Source organism: Botrytis sinoallii, assembly GCF_014898435.1.
Source record: "Botrytis sinoallii strain Bc 23 chromosome Unknown BSIN_023, whole genome shotgun sequence".
NCBI lineage: Eukaryota > Fungi > Ascomycota > Leotiomycetes > Helotiales > Sclerotiniaceae > Botrytis > Botrytis sinoallii.
In genome coordinates, this window is record NW_024066050.1 from 419,240 (window position 1) to 438,138 (window position 18,899).

Consider the following 18,899-nt stretch of genomic DNA (forward strand, 5'->3'; position numbering starts at 1 on the left):
TGAATCTCCAAATTAAATGAGAATTAGATGAATATTCCTATTTTTTTATTCCTACTTGTTCAAGAATAAATTCTAATGAGTATTTGAAGTGAGATCTTATTGAATACTAATTTATTTGTCGTTAAAGATACCAGCATTCGATAATTAAAACTAGTATTCGACAATTAATGAATCGAATAAAAAACAAAATAAAAAACCAAAAAGGAAGATAAAGGAAGATAAACTTAAGAATACTTCGAATCAATAAACAATATACAAATGAGGGCGAATAAAAGAAATTGTATTCCAAAATTGACTTTATGATGAACCGAGTACATTAGTCGAAACTCCAAATCGGCCCCTGGAAAATATATCACGCATACAAAGACTTACCACACCAGTACACAACAGAATACACACGAAATACGAATCAATTGATTAATTTCAATATCAGAGAAAAAATTGTATTCATACAAGCCGATAACTCTAAATAAATTCCATCATGTCATCATTAACTGACAGATCAAGTATACCTCAATCAAACCCCATAAACTCCCATCCTAGTCACTACCCTATATGACACGCTCAAATAGATCCCAGAAAAAAGAAGAGAAAGAAAAAGAAAAGGATCACGAGATCCTTATACGCTTGTAAATCTAATATTTTCAATCCCTACGACTCATTCGTCTCCCACCAAATGATAATGAAGTAGGACTAGTAGGCGTATTAGATCTTACTGTAGGTGGAAGATCCAATTTGACTTCCCCTACCCGTCTTAGAAGTCCTTGTAACGCCAATCTAATTTCCACTCCCATATCCCTAGAAAGTAAATCCACTGCTAATGGATAGAATACTTCAACATACTTCTCGAATCCTTCTCGTGGGAAATTCATGTAACCTTCCAACACATCTACAACAACTGGTCTCCAAGCAATGATATTTCTTTGTTGACTTTCTTCTTCAAGTTGAGTAAAACCACGGATGATATCGGCACAAAGAGGTACTAAAGCTTGTTCTGTATCTGCTCGGTTTCTTTTTCGCTCTTCACCTTCGTCATGGTACATTCTAAGAAGAATAGAAACATATGTAGCTGCACTACCGGATTCTTGCTTCAACAAGTTGGGTGGTTGTTTCATGAATCCTTCACGCCATAATCGCATGCGTAATTCTTTGTTCTCATTAAATCTTTTGGCGAATAAGAAAGATTTCTTGAGGAGAGCCATTAACCTAAGGAGTTCCGGACTAGGAATTTGAGCATAAACGGTATCGTTGGAAAAAAGCTCATTGACAGTTTCGATCATCAAAAGTTGTAAAACACATTTGGTAATAATTTTATTGAAAAAGCGTCGACGAGCTGCAGTGACAACCACAGGTTGTTGTTGTAGACCTGATTGTGGTTTGTAGTCCTCTAACTCTGGAGTTTGAGTTACAACAGGTGTCTGACCTTCTGGTTCAGCAATACTTTCTGCATCCGAGGTTGCACCACCATTTGTACCATTGATCTTTAGAGATTGACCATCATCAATATCTTCAACTGGTGCTGTGGAGCTCTCCATCGAACCTCCTGCTGCAGATGATGTTGCAGCAGTGAATAATTGGAATGCAGTCGTTCTATCGAATAACTCTACGAATGCTCCAACTATTTTGGACCAATGTTGAGGCTTGAATTTTGTGACATTTTGCAAAATTAATTGCTGTAAACAATTACTACCAATTCGAGCAATTGTATCATTCTCTTGACATATGCACAAAGCAAGTAAATCGAGGAATCTATCCAACATATATTCAAGTGATTCGAAATAATGAGTGAATAACGTGATCATGTTTCGAAGAGCTTGAATCATTGTAGTGGATAGCCACACAGATAATTCCTCATGATTGACAACATTGGACATCTCGGATTTGGATTTGAGAACCATAAAGATAGGATAGAGTAATTGTCTCCATAAGATGTCCCAGAAATCAGAAGGGAAGTCACCTCCATATTTGATCAGTGAATCAAAAAGGTAATTTAAAGCATTCGAACGGACTTCCAAATCTTCTCCCGTCATAAGAACATCATGAAAAGCGAACAAAACAGGAAACCAAAATGCTTCTTCCTGAGTTGTACGACTTATAGGATTTGTGGCGGTATCTGGAGTTTTTATCGAACCATCCGAATTCGCGTTCGATTTGTGAGACAGTGGACATTCCGGTGTTTTTAACATCTTGGGGATGATTGATTTCAATGCTTCCATGGCTTGTAACCCCTTCTTTTGGAATTTCATATTCTTCGAAAACTCAGTCAAGCAAACAATCAAGTCTGCGAATGCGCCTTGGGAGATGACAACACCAAATCGAGTTTTGTAAACTTGGTTGACATTTTCAAAGGCAAGATTGACGATACTCTCATATGGTTCTCGAGCTGCGACAGTGAATACTCCAAACATTGTTCTCCACCCAGAGCGAATATTCTCTCCACGAGCTTGGATCATTTGTATTAGACAACGCAAAGCCATATCCTTTACAGATACAACATTTGAGTTCGACATTACATGCTCGAAAGGTTTCAAGAAGTCTTTCTGGAATTTGAATCCAGGTAATTCTTCAATCTCCATAAATCGCATGGAAAGTTGACGCAAAGAATCCAAAGCAAAGAATACCACAGCGGTATTATTATGACACCCAACTCGATTAAAGTGCTCACCTAGAACAGCCCAAATATTGGCCCATTCAAATCTCACACGAAGCATATTGTAGTAACTGATCTCCACAAGCTTTTGAAGACTGTATGTCCTTGGAGATTCATTGGAACCCGATATCTTAATCTCATCCCAACTGACATCACACAAAGCCGTGACAAAGTGGACAATGGCTTCACCAGAAAGATTGGCGGTATTTGTGAATATCCTATCCACCCCCTTGATAACTTCATCGGATCTACTTTCCATTGCGATTTCTGTTGAATAAATAGTACTTTGCGTGTTTGTCCTTGGACGAGTTCTAGGTCGTTGAGAAGCGGTAGATTTTCTTGACGAAGTGGTATCTGATCGTGATGGAGCAACAATTCGAGCTTTTGAAACGTCTGGAATAGCCCCTTCATCAACTCCGTCAGATATTAATTGTAAGCGATCCAATTGACTGATGCACATGAGAATATCTCGCCATGATCCTTTCAAAAGATTTCCTTCTGTTTGTGCTATTTCAAGAATAACTTTCAATGCTTCCACATTCTTTGCCATCATATCCTTAGGATTATTGAGATTAGTGGAGTTCTTGAGAGCGGAAACGAAAGCTTCCCGTGGAGTTTCTAAATCGAAAAGACACGCAATACGAATTGCTAATTTCATCCCTTCGATGCATAATTTGATGATCTCAATATTGTGAGAGTTTTGCATTTGACCGGAAAGACCAGAGAAGAATGACATCCAAGTTACCTCAAACATTGGGCCGACATGCTTGAATGAAGTAGCAGGAATAAATTTATCCCCTGATTTCGATGCATTCTTTCGTTGATTTCGGAAAAGATTCTTGAATAATTGTTCAGATCTATGAGAGATCTCTTCAGATTGTTGTAAATATGCTTCGCGCTGTAAGTCGCGTCCAACTGTAGCCAGAGCTTGTCCAAGACCTGCCGCAATACCACCAGTAGATTGCGGAGGAGCATTGCCAGTGGCTGCAGCGGCTTCGCGTTCACTATTGAGCACAATTTCTTCCTTTTGAATTTCTTCGTAGATGCCGATAAGGTACTCATCAGGTAAACTTGCATTATCGTTAATACCACGATTATTCTTGATGAAATCTTCCTTGGTCATTCTCTTTGCAACTTTACTGCTGTGTTGATCTGTATTCAACATGATGACAGAGTAAGATAAAACGTAAGCAGTATCTGCATTAGCGAATGCATTTGGATTGCCAATGACATATCGATTTGCGAATTTCAACATGAAACGATCAATCTTTTGAGCTTCACCAGGAAGACGAAAGGATTGTAGAAATTGACGTAGAGCATCCACGAATCGACGTTTGGTGAAGTCCATTGCATCTACAAATGCGTGCATAATCGCAATGTTTCGTTCATCTCCTTCACCCAAAAACTCTCCGATTTGCGCCTTATCCAATCTATCCTCTCGTAGTAAAAATTGTGCAATACATTCTGGTGTATCTTCCGCTATGAATTTATCGGCGAGTAAAAGCTTGATGCCTTTCTTGGGTTTGAAGTTGAATTGCTTGATGGCATTTGTCATTGCGGTCTTTCTTTGCTTCTCCCTTTCCAATTGTTCCGGGTCATCATCCAAGACAGGCGTTGAAGGCATTGGTGTATTTTCACCAGTGATTCTTGTTGAACTATCGTTTCCAGGTTCCAAGGATTCCCTAACATCGGCGGACCCTCTGATATCGCTTTCTGGGCCACTAGTAACGTCAGCAATTCCTTGCTGTGACCAATTCACCAGTGATCTAAGTGTCTCCACGAGACAATCCATAGCTTGTCGCTTCACAATGTACTCTTTTGGAATTTCGGTCTCTCCATTTTCGGTATGGCTACTCAAATGTGCTGTAGACAGAGGCGGGGGGAGCGTCCCTCGAGATTGCCAATCACCACCTGAGCTTTTACTGTTCTTCTCTTCATATTGCTGTTGTGCAAGAGGGCTTACCATAACAGCAGCACTCGCCGCTTTTGATAGGTCTTCAATCAAGGTTTGGAACATATTATCCACATTTCGATCGCAATCGTAATTCAAATATGTCTCAACGAGCGCACGAGGATCAGCGCAAAAACGATGAAGGATGCCCATGAAGTGAAGTTTTTGAGTAACATGCGCGTTTCGTCTTTCTAGAAGAGCTAGATAAATCTCATTTAAGAAGACTTCAATCTCTTTCTGTTGGATAGTTAGTTAAAAGATCAGGTCTGTCCATTAATGTATACAAACCTTGAAAGGAGCTCTCATAAATTTTAGCATCAACCAAAAAATTTCACAACAAATTTCGAAGACTTTATCAGCAGAGCTGGCGCCATTTCGAGTAATGCTAAGACATAGGTAAAATTTAATGGCTTGTAAAAAGCCGGTAGGCTCATTGCTCTTGCTGTTGGTAATCGTACATAATGGAGAAGTGAAGACGAGCATATTATTATTGAGTAACATGTGAATGAGGTGAAGAGAAATTAACTTTGAGCGCATGGCTTGGCCTTTTACATCGAATAATTGATCCGGTGGAAGAATTTTGGTGCTGAGATTGCAAAAGGACCTGAAAACCAAATATGCATCCCTTATATAAACCTCATCTTCCATATCCTCGGATTCTATACTATCATCAGTACCACTGTCCGGAGCGGTTTGTTCTGATGCTGAACGAGGTGAAGCTTTCGCAGGCTTGACTTGTGTAACCATAGTTGGCCCTTCTCCCATTTGTGAATCGTCGAAACTTTTTCGGTGCTCCAGATCCTTGAGTGTGAGTTTTGGCGCATCTCCATTGGATGGTTCTTCTGCAGTCGCAGTTTCATCCACTGCTTCCTCTCCCTCGCTACTTCTGGGTACTCCATTTATTGACTCTTGTGCATCGACCGTGAATGAGCTAGTATTTTCGACATTTTTATCCAATTTCGAAAGGTTCAATCTGGCCTCCTTCATATGTATCCTGGTCTTTACTCTCTCAAAAACCGTGCCAACCATTTGTGTCAATGTCCCTTGCGCAACCTGTTGATTCGGACTACTTTTCGAAAGTAGGAAGACATTGTAAACTTGTCGCACTGCCTTTAATAATCCCGCACCGTGAACCACAATTTTATCATTTAAAACTGCTGCCAATAACGATTTCACAATCTGCAGTTGGATTTCGACTGGGGTAGTTTCTCCCTGAAAACAATCGCATATTGTATCTATCGCTCGTTCGATTAATGGCGCACGATCTGCTTCTCTATCTGCGTTTGGCGATGAAGGAACTGAGAAGTAAGAATAGCTAATCAGTTTCCCAATGCAATCTAATGCCGTCGTAGTCAATGGGATACTTCCGGATCGTGTAGCTTGTTGTAATGGATCGAAAATGATTTCGGGATCAGGTAATTGAGGTTCATGTTCTTTAATATCCTTCAAAGCTTTCTCGACCGCTTCCCCTAATCCTTTTCTTTTTTGGGCCTCTTTTGAATTATGTATAGCTTCCAGAGCCGAAATCACAAAGACGATGGAGCTCATGGTGGTCGATCGATTGCGCCAACTTCCATTCGTGGGTAGTAGTACGGTATCCTATTCTTTAAAGAGAAAGAAGAAAAGATCCCATAAATGTAATGTCCTCACACTTTGGTTAAAATTTATGAAATTAATAATTCCCTTGTATCTGTATGTGAGGGTTGTATTTCGAGGGGGGAAAGAGAACGGGTCATAATCACCGATTTCTTTCCCGATGAACCCTTAGCTGCCACATTAATAACACATTAACACATATCTGGTCCGGCCATCTCATTGGAGACGTGGATCCCTGCCCATTCGAAGTCCATTGAGCGCTTAAAAGCCAATCAAACCCTCGACCCTCTCTATCCGCGCTTAACCACCAATAGGACTCTTGACAGTGGAATAATCTACGCATACTCTACCACTATACTACTTTTGTACTAATCCCAAGGAGCTCCGGTCTGCCAACGGAACTCAACCTACGAGGTTTTCCGATATTCAACAGAACAATTTAAATCTGTGTTTTTGTCGCGAATAACTTCCTCCCACTCCACCCCAAACATTTACCACCCATCTTCCCGCCCTGATCCTACAATACCGGATTCACAATATCCAAAGACTTTTATTTGTCTGGATACTGATTTGGGTTCTCTTCACTCCTTTAACTTTAGTGCTTTCGTTCCTCTTTTCCTCTAGATATTCCCATCAAGATGTTTTCCGCAGTGTTGAGGAAGCGTGCCCTTCAATCACCATCTCTGCCATATCAATTAGCAAGATGTTATGCCTCGAAATCTTTCCCTCCCCATACCGTAGTCACTATGCCAGCTTTATCGCCAACCATGACTTCAGGTAACATTGGATCGTGGCAAAAGAAGCCGGGAGATGCAATTGTTCCTGGTGATGTATTGGTAGAGATTGAGACCGATAAGGCGCAAATGGACTTTGAGTTCCAAGAGGAAGGTGTTTTGGCTGCCATCTTGAAGCAATCTGGAGAGAAGGATGTTGCTGTTGGAAATGTTTGTACTACTTCAAGCTATAGAAAGGTTCGAGTGCTGACGGTAAAATAGCCAATTGCCGTTATGGTTGGAGAAGGAGAGGATACATCGGCTTTCGCGGATTTCACACTCGCAGATGCAGGAGGAGAGAATTCTGCACCACCACCACCAAAGGAGGAAGCCAGTCAATCTTCTGAGAAATCTGATACACAATCTGGAACTGCTCCCCCTCCCCCAACCGAATCGACCCCAGCTCCGGAGGAATCCGCTTCAAGTGGTGGAAGATTACAACCTGCTATGGATAGAGCAATCAATGCTAGCTCTGCGGCTATTAAATTGGCAATTGATACCGGTGTTAAGATTACTGGTGTCAAGGGTACTGGACTCGGTGGACAAGTTACTGAGGCTGATGTCAAGAAGGCTTCTTCTGGAGCTTCAAGCAGTGGCGCACCAGCTGCTGCTACTGCCAGCTACGTCGACACTCCTATCACATCTATGCGTAAGACTATCGCCAACCGTCTTACCGAGTCTGTGAACCAAAACCCCCACTACTTTGTCGCCTCTACTGTTTCCGTCTCCAAGCTCATCAAGCTCCGCACAGCTCTTAATGCTTCCGGAGAAGGGAAATATAAGCTCTCAATCAATGACTTCTTGATCAAGGCATGTGCTATTGCATGCAAGAAGGTTCCAGCTGTCAACTCAAGTTGGAGAGATGGTTTCATCCGTCAATTCAGCAACGTTGATGTCAGCGTAAGTTCTTTTCCTCCTACAAGTTCACTATAAATTACTAAAATTTCTTCTCAGGTTGCCGTTGCCACTCCAGTTGGTCTCATGACCCCAATTGTCAAGAATGTCGAAGGACTCGGTCTCGAATCCATTTCAGCACAAGTCAAGGACCTTGGCAAACGTGCTCGTGATGGTAAACTCAAGCCGGATGAATATCAAGGTGGAACTTTCACCATCAGCAACATGGGAATGAACAGCGCTATTGATCGATTCACTGCTGTCATCAACCCACCTCAAGCCGCCATTCTCGCTGTAGGAACCACTCAAAAGGCAGCTATCCAAGGTGCAGATGGAGGAATTGAATGGGATGATCAAATTACTGTTACTGGAAGCTTCGACCATAAGGTTGTTGATGGTGCTGTTGGTGCTGAATGGATGAAGGAGTTCAAGAAGGTTGTTGAAAATCCTTTGGAGTTGTTGCTATAGAATTGATGTGATGTGATGTGATATGAATTCGGGGGCTAGGACAGGATTAGAACTGGCTGGAATGGAATGTTTAGGGAGGTTAGTTGATGTGTAGGCTGATGATACCGATGAAAGAAAGAAGAAAAGAGATTCCCCCATGTAACTCCTTGTACGATAATCAAATCAACGATTCGTCGTAGTATGCTTTTTATGTGAGACTTGATTTGAATGATTGACACTGATATTTGCGATTACAATATAAGCCGAAGAAACCTTGGAAAAGCCATTGTTGATATTTTTTGGCTGGTTCTGAGTTATACTTCATTTCACAAATTATTACTTTCAATGAGCTCACATTTTGTTTGAAGTAAGCAGGCAGGCAGGCAGACAGACAGGCTAGCAAGCAAGCAAGCAAGCAAGCAAGCAAGCAACAATCGATCAATATCCGTGGATCTCCACACTCTTTCCATACTCAAGTAATACGATTACATATGTATTAATATACATATGATAATGAATCCTAACCAATCCTAACAACACCTAGCTAGTTGAACCTAAAACCCCTTTCCAAACACCATCCACCCATGACTTGTGATTCCATCCCATAGTACTCACTCGAGTTACCCAAGCCACCCAGTCCCATATAATATATCCAACGCCTAGCAATGCATCGATCGATATGGTATGTAAGTAAAAGTGCGTATCGTATGTAATTAAGTGCGATAATTCCTTCTTGCTCCAAGGTTCAAGTGCACAATTTTCGATATCCAGCTCAACCCCATCTATTCGTTCACCCTAAACCCAAAACACCATTCCCACTTCCACTTCCACTTCCACTTCCACTCCCACCAGCATCCATCTCTCTCCTATAGACTCCTTCAAAATCTAATTGTCCAATGCACCCCATAACCGTATCAATCTCTCTCTGCACATCCTGCAAATTTGCTTTTAATGCCTCCACCTCATCAAACTTTCTTCTCTTCCCCGCATCTTTTACCATTCCTTCAACGAAAAATTTCTGTTCTTCTAAAACTATTAATTTTTCTCGTAATTCCTTTTCCTCCTGTTCCATTTGAGATATTTGGGAAATATCCGAAACTTGTGACGATGTTTCTGTAGCTGTATCGTTGAATTTGATATTTGAGAGGGCGGAACGACCATTTTGAGGTCTTAAAGATGAGTGACTTGAAGAGGGAGTAGCATGTTTGAGAACTTTGGGGAGAGATTTAAGAGGAAGCATATGGAGATGAAGGAAACTAGAAGATTGTTGATAGATTGATTTTTGAATCTTTTGTTGAGTAGGTGATGTGGTTGGTAAGTCACGTATGCGTCTTCCAGCTTGATCATATTTTCCGAAACTATCTATTAATCTCTTTCGAACTTTAGCTGCTTCAGCAAGTTGAACATGTGATGGTGGTTTTTCTGGATCTTGAAGTGCAACTAATAATCGTTGGAAATTGGGTAGTAATAGACGAATGCCCTTTTCGAATTGTAGAAGATTTTCATAAGCCCGTTGTAATGGTGTCTTCTCCTTGATTTCTGCAGCAAAATCTTTCTTGGAAAAGACTGTGATTTTACAATCGCGACACATCCGTATATCGAGACTTATATTCTCCGAATGTTTTTCTGACTGAATGTCAGTCACTGGAATATGTCAATGAATGACACTGAAAATATAGGGAAATGTTGGGAATATCGAAAAAGTTAAAAACTTACGTGCTGTAACATTTAATCCAATTTCAGAGGAACATCCAGTTCTAGGATCTGAGCAGACGACTCGTCCACATAATCGACAGTGATGCCGTCGAAATGACCATGAACCAAATTCTTGTTGACAAAAAGGACATTTTGGAACTTTTGCATCCTCTTCCCAAGTTACCACTGATTGTTCAAGTATTTTGCGCGGATTCTTCTGTCCTGCTAAAGATAACAATGTCCCATTACTGGCCAGATCTTCGGGTGGATTCGCAAGTAGTTGAGTTAATTTAGTAAGTCGTTTCTCTAACCTCGAGATCTCCAAATATGCTTTATCCACATGCTTCCTTCTCATTGCCATAAAGTCGTTTGTGTGATCTCGCAAATAACCATTATGATCATTATATCCTTCTCTTGACTTGAAACAAGTCTCGCAAACTCTACACCATAATCCCCTTACAGGTTCATGTTGTGCCGACCTCGAGAGTTTGATTTGGTACATCGTGTGATCCTCACAGAACAGAAGACCGCATTTCCTACAATTAACAGTTCCATTGACAGCACCAAGTCTTTTCCCGCAAACAGGTTCCGTACATATATCATTGAATCCTGATTTCTGCCAATGTGTCCTTGTAATTACTTCGTCGGGATCTGGTCTTGTTGGCTCGGGGGTTGACATGCGATTTCCAGAAAGTGTACTTGGTATAGGAGTCGATGATGTTGATACATCATTTGATTCGAATACATCTAGTCCCTTGAGTTTTTGATTTATGACTGCCAATGGTTGGAACTTTTTTGCCTTGATAACCTGTTTGTCGAACCAATTCTTCACTTCGTCTTGTTCTACCTCTGGAAGTTCTTGGTGATTATCATCGAGATGTCTATTGAGAGTGAGTTTCCTTTCCAACTTTCGAAATACAAGTGGCATACCGGTTTAATTGCAATAAGGTCATCTGCCAAACATTATTATTGCTCTCGCATTAAAATATATCAAGGGGCTAGCCTACCATTTCTTCGCTACATATTGGACAGAGGAGCTTCGAGGTCACAGCGGTGACACTTGAAGAGCGACCATTTTCCAGCGAAACTCTCGACCTTAAATCCTGACTATCGTTTGGTAATGGCGAAGTCGCAAGAGGAGATATTGAATGAGTCGAACTTAACGAAAGAGTACTTTCTGAAGGGGGAATGAAACTGGAACTTCGTTGTTGCGTCGGAGGGGTAGGAGGTGCCAATGACTTCCCACTACCCAAAATCCTCCCACCTCCCAGCTTTCTGCTGGACATGATCGTAAAGATATCAAAATTGTGAGGGATTTTACCTCGGATCCTCACCAATTCAAGACATTGATTTATTTAAAGGTTCTCTGTCTTCAAGGCTTTCCAAGGCTTTCCCTCCGCCTTGTTCATTCTGTGATGGTGGTTTCGAATGTCTTGAGTAAGCGAAGCTCTCTGACTGTGCCTTATCGGTACTGTACCGAATTCCATTTGCTTATCGGAAATGTCATCAACGATAAGCATTCACATCTACAATAAAGCACAGAATTATATCCAATAAAGAATTGGTTATTATGCACAACATCCAATATTTTAATGTCAATACCGATGGGTGAAGAAAATTTTCCAAAAGTTGAGGGTGGCGGATCATTGATACTGGCATGGCAAATCAAGAATAAACGGGTACTAGTCGTTGGAGGCGGAGAGGTAAAAAAACTCCTTTCCATCATCATTCTTCCGTACTCATCATTTGAAAGGTTGCGGCAGGTCGAATCTTGAACGTTTTAAATGCAGATGCAAAGGTCACTGTTGTATCACCTCGAGAAGGTCTCAACCCCGAAGTCGCATATCGAGTACAAGAGGGACAAGTCGACTTTGTGGATAGAAAGTTCGAACCATCCGATCTCGACAATGTTGACATGGTATTGACTGCCGTCGATGACCCGGAAGCATCTTCACAGATATGGAAGTTATGTAAAGAAAGGAAAATAGCAGCGAACATTGCAGATGTGCCCCCTGAATGTGACTTCTACTTTGGAAGTGTTCATCGAGATGGTCCTTTACAAATCATGGTTAGCACAAATGGGAAAGGTCCACGATTTGCCAATATTGTAAGGAGACAAATTGCTTCGAATTTACCAGACAAAATTGGAGAAGGGATAGAGAAGGTTGGAAAGTTGAGGCAGATGCTCAGGAAGGTTGCACCAGGACCAGAAGAAGGACCAAAGAGGATGGCATGGTAAGCATTTCTCGACAATGATTTTGCCACCATACTTATAACAAGCAGGATGATCAAAGTTAGCGACGCTTATAGTTTGGAAGACCTACATGCGATGAACGAAGAAGATATGGAAATGCTACTAAGATTCTACGCCCCAAATCAAGTCCCACGATTTCATTGTTTACAGAAGATGAAGGATAAGTCGTGGGACTTGGGATGTTTACGACCATTGAAGGATGAGGATGAAACTTTCGATGGCTCTTGGGGATTTTCAGTGGGATGGGGTTGATAGATTTGACCGACGGTATACATAACGGGAAATATTGGCGTTTATTCCATCAGAAACAATTCTACGAAAGAGTACTTGATAGGCACTTTTCCAAGCTTTTGGAATAACAGTTACTTATCATGGACTATCTCAATCGAAAACAATTAGAAATGAACCGAGAGAATTTATCATATTGGGACAAAAGTGCTGATGTTTCTCCCATCAACTTACCCACTCCAGCCACTCTCATCTTACCTTTTTCTTGGCTGCAATGTTCTGTTGAAGTTCGTCCACCACTCTTAGTATGAAACGATGTTCGGCCAAGCTCTGATGTTATATATATGATTCTTTCGAGTTGTGGCTTGGGTCTGATTTCGTATATTTGACTTTCTTGAGTTTGTGTTCTAGGTCTGACGACTTCAAAACTCACATACTTCGTACAAACATATATTGCTTGTCAAGAGTTCTTGGGGTGTATCGGTCGGAGAGTTTTAGGTAGATCTGATATGCCCAACAACATGTTTTTGTTCTATTGCAGATTGTGTATGTTCCTCCTTTTTATATCTTTGTTCAATCATTAATTCAAGCTAAATGAGAGTATTTATCGCTTTTGATAGCTTGATCCTTCCGGCTAATACGTTCTTCATCTAGCCATTTCTCCGCGTTTCACTAGGTTAATACGTCCGGGGTCCCCACATCCCACGTACGCTGGAGAATTCTCCTCATCAAGTCATCAAGTCATCAAGTCTGATCATAGTAGATCTTATCTTCGAATGAAAGTGCAAGTAACCCTGAGGAGTACGAATTTCATTTCTCGGCATAACCCTGACCCGATGGAGAAACTTTTGAAAACAAGACATCTCAAAATGAGAATGTGAGGCCAAGACTTGATTATCTCTATACCCCTCAATGATCTCCTGTTCCTTGATTACATGTGAATAAGCACAATGTCAATCTGCATAAGAATATATCTGATGATGATTTGTGAATATGCCGATACTATATAAGCTGGTAAGTTCCTATCTCTTTTCCATTTTTTATTCTTCACGCCTCATAATCACATCAAGATGCGGTACTCTCTTCTTTTCGCATATGCATCCGCATCTGTAGCAAGTGTAATTAGTTCAAGGGCCGAAGATGCTGCTATCAAGTATTCCACCTTAGTTTCTGATTCATTCATTCAAAGGGGGGTGCCCAAAACTGCCCAATATGCTCAAGCAGTCTTCTATCGAGGTGTTGAACTGGCATACAATGCCACCGGAAACGCAACATACATCAATTGGTTAAAATCACAAATGGATACTGCTGTACCTGCAAATGGATCAATTCTCGGTTATCCATCCTACCCAGCTTCCCTTGATGATATTCGAATTGGAACCATCATCCTCGATACATGGGCTCGAACTAACGAAACACGATATAAAGTTGCCGCCGACAAATTACGTCAACAATTCAACTACAATCCACGAACTGCATCTGGAGGATTCTGGCATCGTGCACCTACATACCCAAATCAAATGTGGTTAGATGGTATTTTTATGGCTGATGTCTTTTATGCTCAATGGACATCCTACTTTGATGCCGCAAATGTTACTGCTTGGGATGATATCCTATTGCAATATTCGCTTATTGAAGAACATTGTCGCAATCATACCACCAATCTTATCGTTCATGGTTATGATGAAAGTAAAACTCAAGTATGGGCTGATCCTGTAACAGGAGCATCACCTAATGTATGGGATCGAGCATTGGGATGGTATTTAATGGCCCTCGTCGATGTTCTCGATTACTTCCCTGAATCACATGAAGGACATGCAAAGCTTCTTGATTGGTTCATTACTGCATCAGCAGGAGTAGCTGCTGCACAGGATACAACAGGTGGTTGGTGGTTAGTTATGAATGAACCATATCCAGGCAAACCACGAAATTATATCGAATCTAGCGGTTCAGCAATGTTCATCTATGCGATTTTGAAGGGTGTTAGAAAGGGATATCTTGGAAGTGAATATATTGCACCAATGAAGAAAGGTTATGAATATCTTGCGGAAACTTTTGTCGCCTTTAATGGAACGAATGGTACTGTTAATTGGGAAGGAACAGTTGTGGTGGGAAGTTTGGGATCAAATGCTACATTTGAGGTTTGTCTTGTGTGTGAAATTTTGTTGGAAATTTGACTAACTTTCGGATAGTACTATACCTCGATTGCTATTGATGAGAATGATTTGAAGGGTGCTGGACCTTTTGTTTATGCTAGTGTAGAGTATGAACAATTGGCAGCATGAAATATTGTATACATTGGTTTGTTTACCAGGAACGAAGGCTTTAAGATAGTTTGATTGGTTTGATCAACTATGCCACAAATCTAGTACATAAAGTAATGAATTGTTTATGTGAGAAAGATTATTGAAATCAAGGACTTCTCATCATGAGACTACAGCCCGAAATGTCGAAGTAGAAAAGAATTGTATCTACCCATCAAGATTTCTACATGGAATAATTGATCATCTATTGATTATGAATGTGGATGTTGAAAATAATCGACATTCTACTTCCAATACCAAATATGTTTAATCGTGCATCTACATGTGAGTAGAATCTAGACCATGTAACACCGAAAATAAATATAGGGAGCTCGCCACGTGATATACATGTGACATATAACACAAGAAAAAATGCTGAGAAGTCCTTTCATATTTTACGATTCGCCAATTTATCTACAATTGCGCTTGCAAATGTGCTTTTTGTGGAAATGTAGTAAAATCATACCCATTTCCTTTCTCAATACTCCTCTTCCAAGCAGGTCTCTCATAACACCTCTTTAACCATTCATCCAAAGCCGGAAACTCCTTCTCCAAATCTACCCATCCTCTCTGTTTAATCAACGACATTGGAAACTCTAAAATAATATCTGCTCTGCCGGGATTCTTCCCCATGAAAAATCCTCCCTCAGGACCTTCTTTCAATTCTTTCTCTAAATCTCCCAATGATTTCCTCAAAGCGGGTCCATCGAATTGTTTCCCCATAGGTCCAGCTCCATTAGCTACAGAATTGAGATCAAGCAGCAACATGATATTTACTGCTCTTCCCAAATCAGTCAAGGTAATAGAAATGAGCATTTCATCACGGATCCAATCGCCATTACGGAGACCAAAGGTATCAGCGGAATCGAAAGTACGGATGAGGTAAGTGGCTATGGCGAGAGATTCGGGGATATAACGATTTCCATCTTTGGGACCGGTGATGAGCGAAGGAGCTGTTCCATAATGACCAGTGGCTTGAAGAGATGGTGGTGCGGATAAAGGAGCCTTGGGATCGGTGATGGGATTGCGGGTATGGAGTTGGAGATTGTAGGGAATGGAAAGTTCTTCTAAGAGCCAAAAGATCCGTTGAGATTGTGAGTCCTTTGATTATTAGTATTTGAATAGGTATCATTGAATAATTGAATGGTTAAAACTTACATTGAGGTGGTGAAATGTGGGTGTATTGTCTGCCATTTTGTTGGGTTCAAGGTTTGATGTGATGAAATGCGGGGTACAAATAGGAATGGACAGATATATAACAACAAATTGCACGAGAAATGGGATTTATATACCAGAGATATGATGTCGATTTAAAGTTTAAAAAAGAAGTCTAGAACTTTATTCCACCCGTTCAAATCACTTTGATTTATAATATCGAGATTGACACGTCGACTTCAAGGTAAACAGAATAGGTAAGATCTACATGATTCGGTTAGGAAAAGAGGGGCCTCGGAATTTCGGTCGACTAATGACGTTCCGAATCACATTAGGTCCGGACATAATGAGATGGGAATGACTAGTTAGTCGGACATAAGAGAATGTGTTGTAACTTCATTGAATAACTACTTTCAACATTGAAGAATTTATAGGGGAAGTTTCTAGAGTTTTGGGGGTTTCTGAGTGGTAATTTTGATGTATCATTGATACTACCCAAGCCAAAGTTTGTGAGGGATGATAAATCTTGATTGATTGATTGATTGATTGATTGATTGAATTTACGTCCACCTTCAGTCTAAGACTATATAGGACAACTAGGCCCGATGGACTTAATAGGTAATTTTTTGATTTATAATATTGATTATGATTTTATTAGGGAAATGAAAACAAATATTAAGAAATAATATCTGTTTATTATATATATTATATATAATAAGAAAATTCTGATGATTAAGAAATTGTGAGGAGATTAAGCCTCTTTTTTATTTCTTTAATTGTTTCTTTTTTATTATCTTTTTCTTTTTTCTTTTTTATTATTACTTTTTTTTTATTACTTTTTGTTCAAAAGTTCTTACTAGATACTATGCCCTTGTAGTGATTTTGGTGATATTGATAAATTTGATAACTAATTCGATATTTATTTTGATATATAATAGAAATTGTATAGTGATTTTCAATAATAATATATTCTGAAATATCTCTTTTTTTTGTTTTGTATATAGAATAGTTACTCAGGAGATATTGTAGTATTTCAATATTATTATATATATATTTATTATTGGAATAATTGAATCGATATAGATATGATTTGATATATCTGTAACCTAATTTCAATTGGAAAAGTGTATTAGCAGTATTTCGATTGGTTTCAATTAATAGCTTAATTTTCGATCCGATTTTCTATAGAAATAGTTTTGAATAAATTAATACTGGTTGATTGGATTTGAGTTTATATTAATTGAAAATTGAACTCCATTAATCAAAAAAGGATTCTTTGATTATTATTTCTAATAATTCAAAATTAATTTCATTTAAAATGAATTATATTATACTAGTTTTTTTTATTAGTTTACTTACTAACTTGTTTCTTTTAACTAATATATATTCTGGTATTTAATTCAAGGATATTTCAGATCCTTTAGTTATAATAGCTTTGGCTATCTTGATTGCTTGAATTTGATATACTTGCCCTAAGTGATCTGAAGGTATTTTCAATCAAAAAGGCCTGCTTGATTATCTAAATAAACCTTGAACTTCTTTTCACTATTAATGATTGAGCTAATATATTCGATGACTCGGATGACTTTATATAGTTTTTTATTATAGACTAATTGATTGCTTTCAATATTGACTTGTTCTTGATATAAAATCTGATTATTTGATTGTATTAATATTATCCTTATACCAATATCTATTCCTTTTTTAGTGGAAAAGGTATTTATATAAATGTAAATAGTATTTTGATCTCTATGTTTAAGAATAATATTGTAGAGTATTACTACATTTTCTTTTAAAGTCTGGCTAATATTAATTTTGAAAGGGATTTCCTTTTTCATAAAAAGAAATGAAAATGGATAATCTTTTCGAGAGAGAATGAATCAAATTCTTTATCAATTGATTCTCTAATTCTATTAAATTGAATTAGCTTGTATAGCTTTTTTTGAGGAGTGTTGATTGCTTTTCGATTAGTGTATTGATATATTAGAGTAGCTTTTTCGATATTAATTAGATGTTTGGGTAAGAGTTTTATTAATCGAAAAGTATATTACTTGATATTTGAATCTAATCGGATATTTGCTGGTTTTAATCCCAATTCGATTTCCATTAGAAGAATTGGAGCGGTTTTGAAAACTCCTAATATCTTTCAGAGAACTAGATTTGAAGAGCTTGTATTTTATCCTTGAAATGAGCTTATCCTCTCCACCAAATCACTAATCTATAATCAACTATACTAATCACACAAGCTATATATAACTATCGAAAAGCTTTAGGACTTAGGCCTTTTTCAATATTTGCTAGTTGAGTTATTCGATAAAAAACTGCGTTGGCTGGTGTGATTTGGATATTGATGTATTAAATGAATTGAGAGTTGGATCGACTTATTTATTTATTTATTTATTTAGGGAGGTATGTATTTATTATTTATTTATTTATTTATTTATTTATTTATTTTTATTTATTATTTATTTATTTAGGTAGGATTTTATTATTTAGTTATTATTTATTTATTTATTTATTTATTTATTTATTTAGTTATTTATTATGTATTTATTTATTTATTTATTTATTTATTTAGTTATTTATTATTTATTTATTTGATGTATTTATTTATTTATTATCTTATTTAATTATTTATTTATTTCATTTATTTATTTATTTATAGTAATAAACGTCTAATATCTGACCTCCTAAGGGGTATTCTAGACGTACTAAGGAGCGGGCCTACGGGCCGCTAGTGTTCCAGCCGCTTATAGTAGTGTAATGTTAGCTAATCAGGGGTTTATTGCCTTTAATATTTCTCTGCTCAATACTGCTTATAGTGATTCTGTGGCTGTTTTGTTTAAAGATTTGTGGTTCTGTTCTAGAAAGTCTTGTTTTGTATGTCGTTTGGGTGTCGGCGGATGATTGGGTCGACTATTATTGATCAGGAGAGTGCTCGGAATGCTTATGA

At 38.7% G+C, this 18,899-nt stretch overlaps 6 protein-coding genes across 6 annotated transcripts; 3 read left to right on the top strand and 3 right to left on the bottom strand.

Moving 5' to 3' along the window:
* Positions 1-381: 381 nt before the first annotated feature.
* EAF02_010013 (uncharacterized protein) lies at positions 382-6,305 on the bottom strand. The gene is made up of 2 exons (XM_038906061.1): positions 4,890-6,305; positions 382-4,838 (listed from the first exon to the last, which is right to left on the bottom strand). The coding sequence occupies exons 1-2, from the start codon at positions 6,147-6,149 to the stop codon at positions 645-647; spliced, it is 5,454 nt and encodes a 1,817-aa protein (XP_038754173.1). The 5' UTR covers positions 6,150-6,305; the 3' UTR covers positions 382-644.
* A 279-nt stretch (positions 6,306-6,584) lies between these two features.
* Positions 6,585-8,513, top strand: EAF02_010014 (uncharacterized protein). Its single transcript, XM_038906062.1, has 3 exons — positions 6,585-7,141; positions 7,193-7,870; positions 7,925-8,513. The coding sequence occupies exons 1-3, from the start codon at positions 6,836-6,838 to the stop codon at positions 8,330-8,332; spliced, it is 1,392 nt and encodes a 463-aa protein (XP_038754174.1). The 5' UTR covers positions 6,585-6,835; the 3' UTR covers positions 8,333-8,513.
* Positions 8,514-9,101: 588 nt separating this feature from the next.
* EAF02_010015 (uncharacterized protein) lies at positions 9,102-11,292 on the bottom strand (the record flags this gene model as incomplete). The annotated part of the gene is made up of 4 exons (XM_038906063.1): positions 9,102-9,955; positions 10,028-10,887; positions 10,937-10,959; positions 11,014-11,292. 4 exons carry the CDS (start codon positions 11,290-11,292, stop codon positions 9,102-9,104), a joined length of 2,016 nt encoding a protein of 671 aa, XP_038754175.1.
* Positions 11,293-11,531: 239 nt separating this feature from the next.
* Positions 11,532-13,264, top strand: EAF02_010016 (uncharacterized protein). Its single transcript, XM_038906064.1, has 4 exons — positions 11,532-11,709; positions 11,760-12,241; positions 12,290-13,034; positions 13,143-13,264. The coding sequence occupies exons 1-3, from the start codon at positions 11,599-11,601 to the stop codon at positions 12,510-12,512; spliced, it is 816 nt and encodes a 271-aa protein (XP_038754176.1). The 5' UTR covers positions 11,532-11,598; the 3' UTR covers positions 12,513-13,034; positions 13,143-13,264.
* Positions 13,265-13,558: 294 nt separating this feature from the next.
* EAF02_010017 (uncharacterized protein) lies at positions 13,559-14,773 on the top strand (the record flags this gene model as incomplete). The annotated part of the gene is made up of 2 exons (XM_038906065.1): positions 13,559-14,629; positions 14,681-14,773. 2 exons carry the CDS (start codon positions 13,559-13,561, stop codon positions 14,771-14,773), a joined length of 1,164 nt encoding a protein of 387 aa, XP_038754177.1.
* Positions 14,774-15,205: 432 nt separating this feature from the next.
* On the bottom strand, positions 15,206-15,985 carry EAF02_010018 (uncharacterized protein; the record flags this gene model as incomplete). The annotated part of the gene is made up of 2 exons (XM_038906066.1): positions 15,206-15,892; positions 15,950-15,985. The coding sequence occupies 2 exons, from the start codon at positions 15,983-15,985 to the stop codon at positions 15,206-15,208; spliced, it is 723 nt and encodes a 240-aa protein (XP_038754178.1).
* Between the last annotated feature and the right edge of the window lie 2,914 nt (positions 15,986-18,899).

What these genes read in the sequence shown, in the direction of transcription:
- EAF02_010014 (XM_038906062.1), top strand. Translation starts at nt 6,836, where the DNA reads ATGTTTTCCGCAGTGTTGAGGAAGCGTGCCCTTCAATCACCATCTCTG. An exon ending in AGGATGTTGCTGTTGGAAAT is followed by an intron (nt 7,142 to 7,192) that starts GTTTGTACTACT and finishes ACGGTAAAATAG; the next exon opens with CCAATTGCCGTTATGGTTGG. An exon ending in TCAGCAACGTTGATGTCAGC is followed by an intron (nt 7,871 to 7,924) that starts GTAAGTTCTTTT and finishes ATTTCTTCTCAG; the next exon opens with GTTGCCGTTGCCACTCCAGT.
- EAF02_010016 (XM_038906064.1), top strand. Translation starts at nt 11,599, where the DNA reads ATGTCAATACCGATGGGTGAAGAAAATTTTCCAAAAGTTGAGGGTGGC. An exon ending in TAGTCGTTGGAGGCGGAGAG is followed by an intron (nt 11,710 to 11,759) that starts GTAAAAAAACTC and finishes ATCATTTGAAAG; the next exon opens with GTTGCGGCAGGTCGAATCTT. An exon ending in GGACCAAAGAGGATGGCATG is followed by an intron (nt 12,242 to 12,289) that starts GTAAGCATTTCT and finishes TATAACAAGCAG; the next exon opens with GATGATCAAAGTTAGCGACG.
- EAF02_010013 (XM_038906061.1), bottom strand. Translation starts at nt 6,149, where the DNA reads ATGAGCTCCATCGTCTTTGTGATTTCGGCTCTGGAAGCTATACATAAT. An exon ending in TTATGAGAGCTCCTTTCAAG is followed by an intron (nt 4,839 to 4,889) that starts GTTTGTATACAT and finishes ACTATCCAACAG; the next exon opens with AAAGAGATTGAAGTCTTCTT.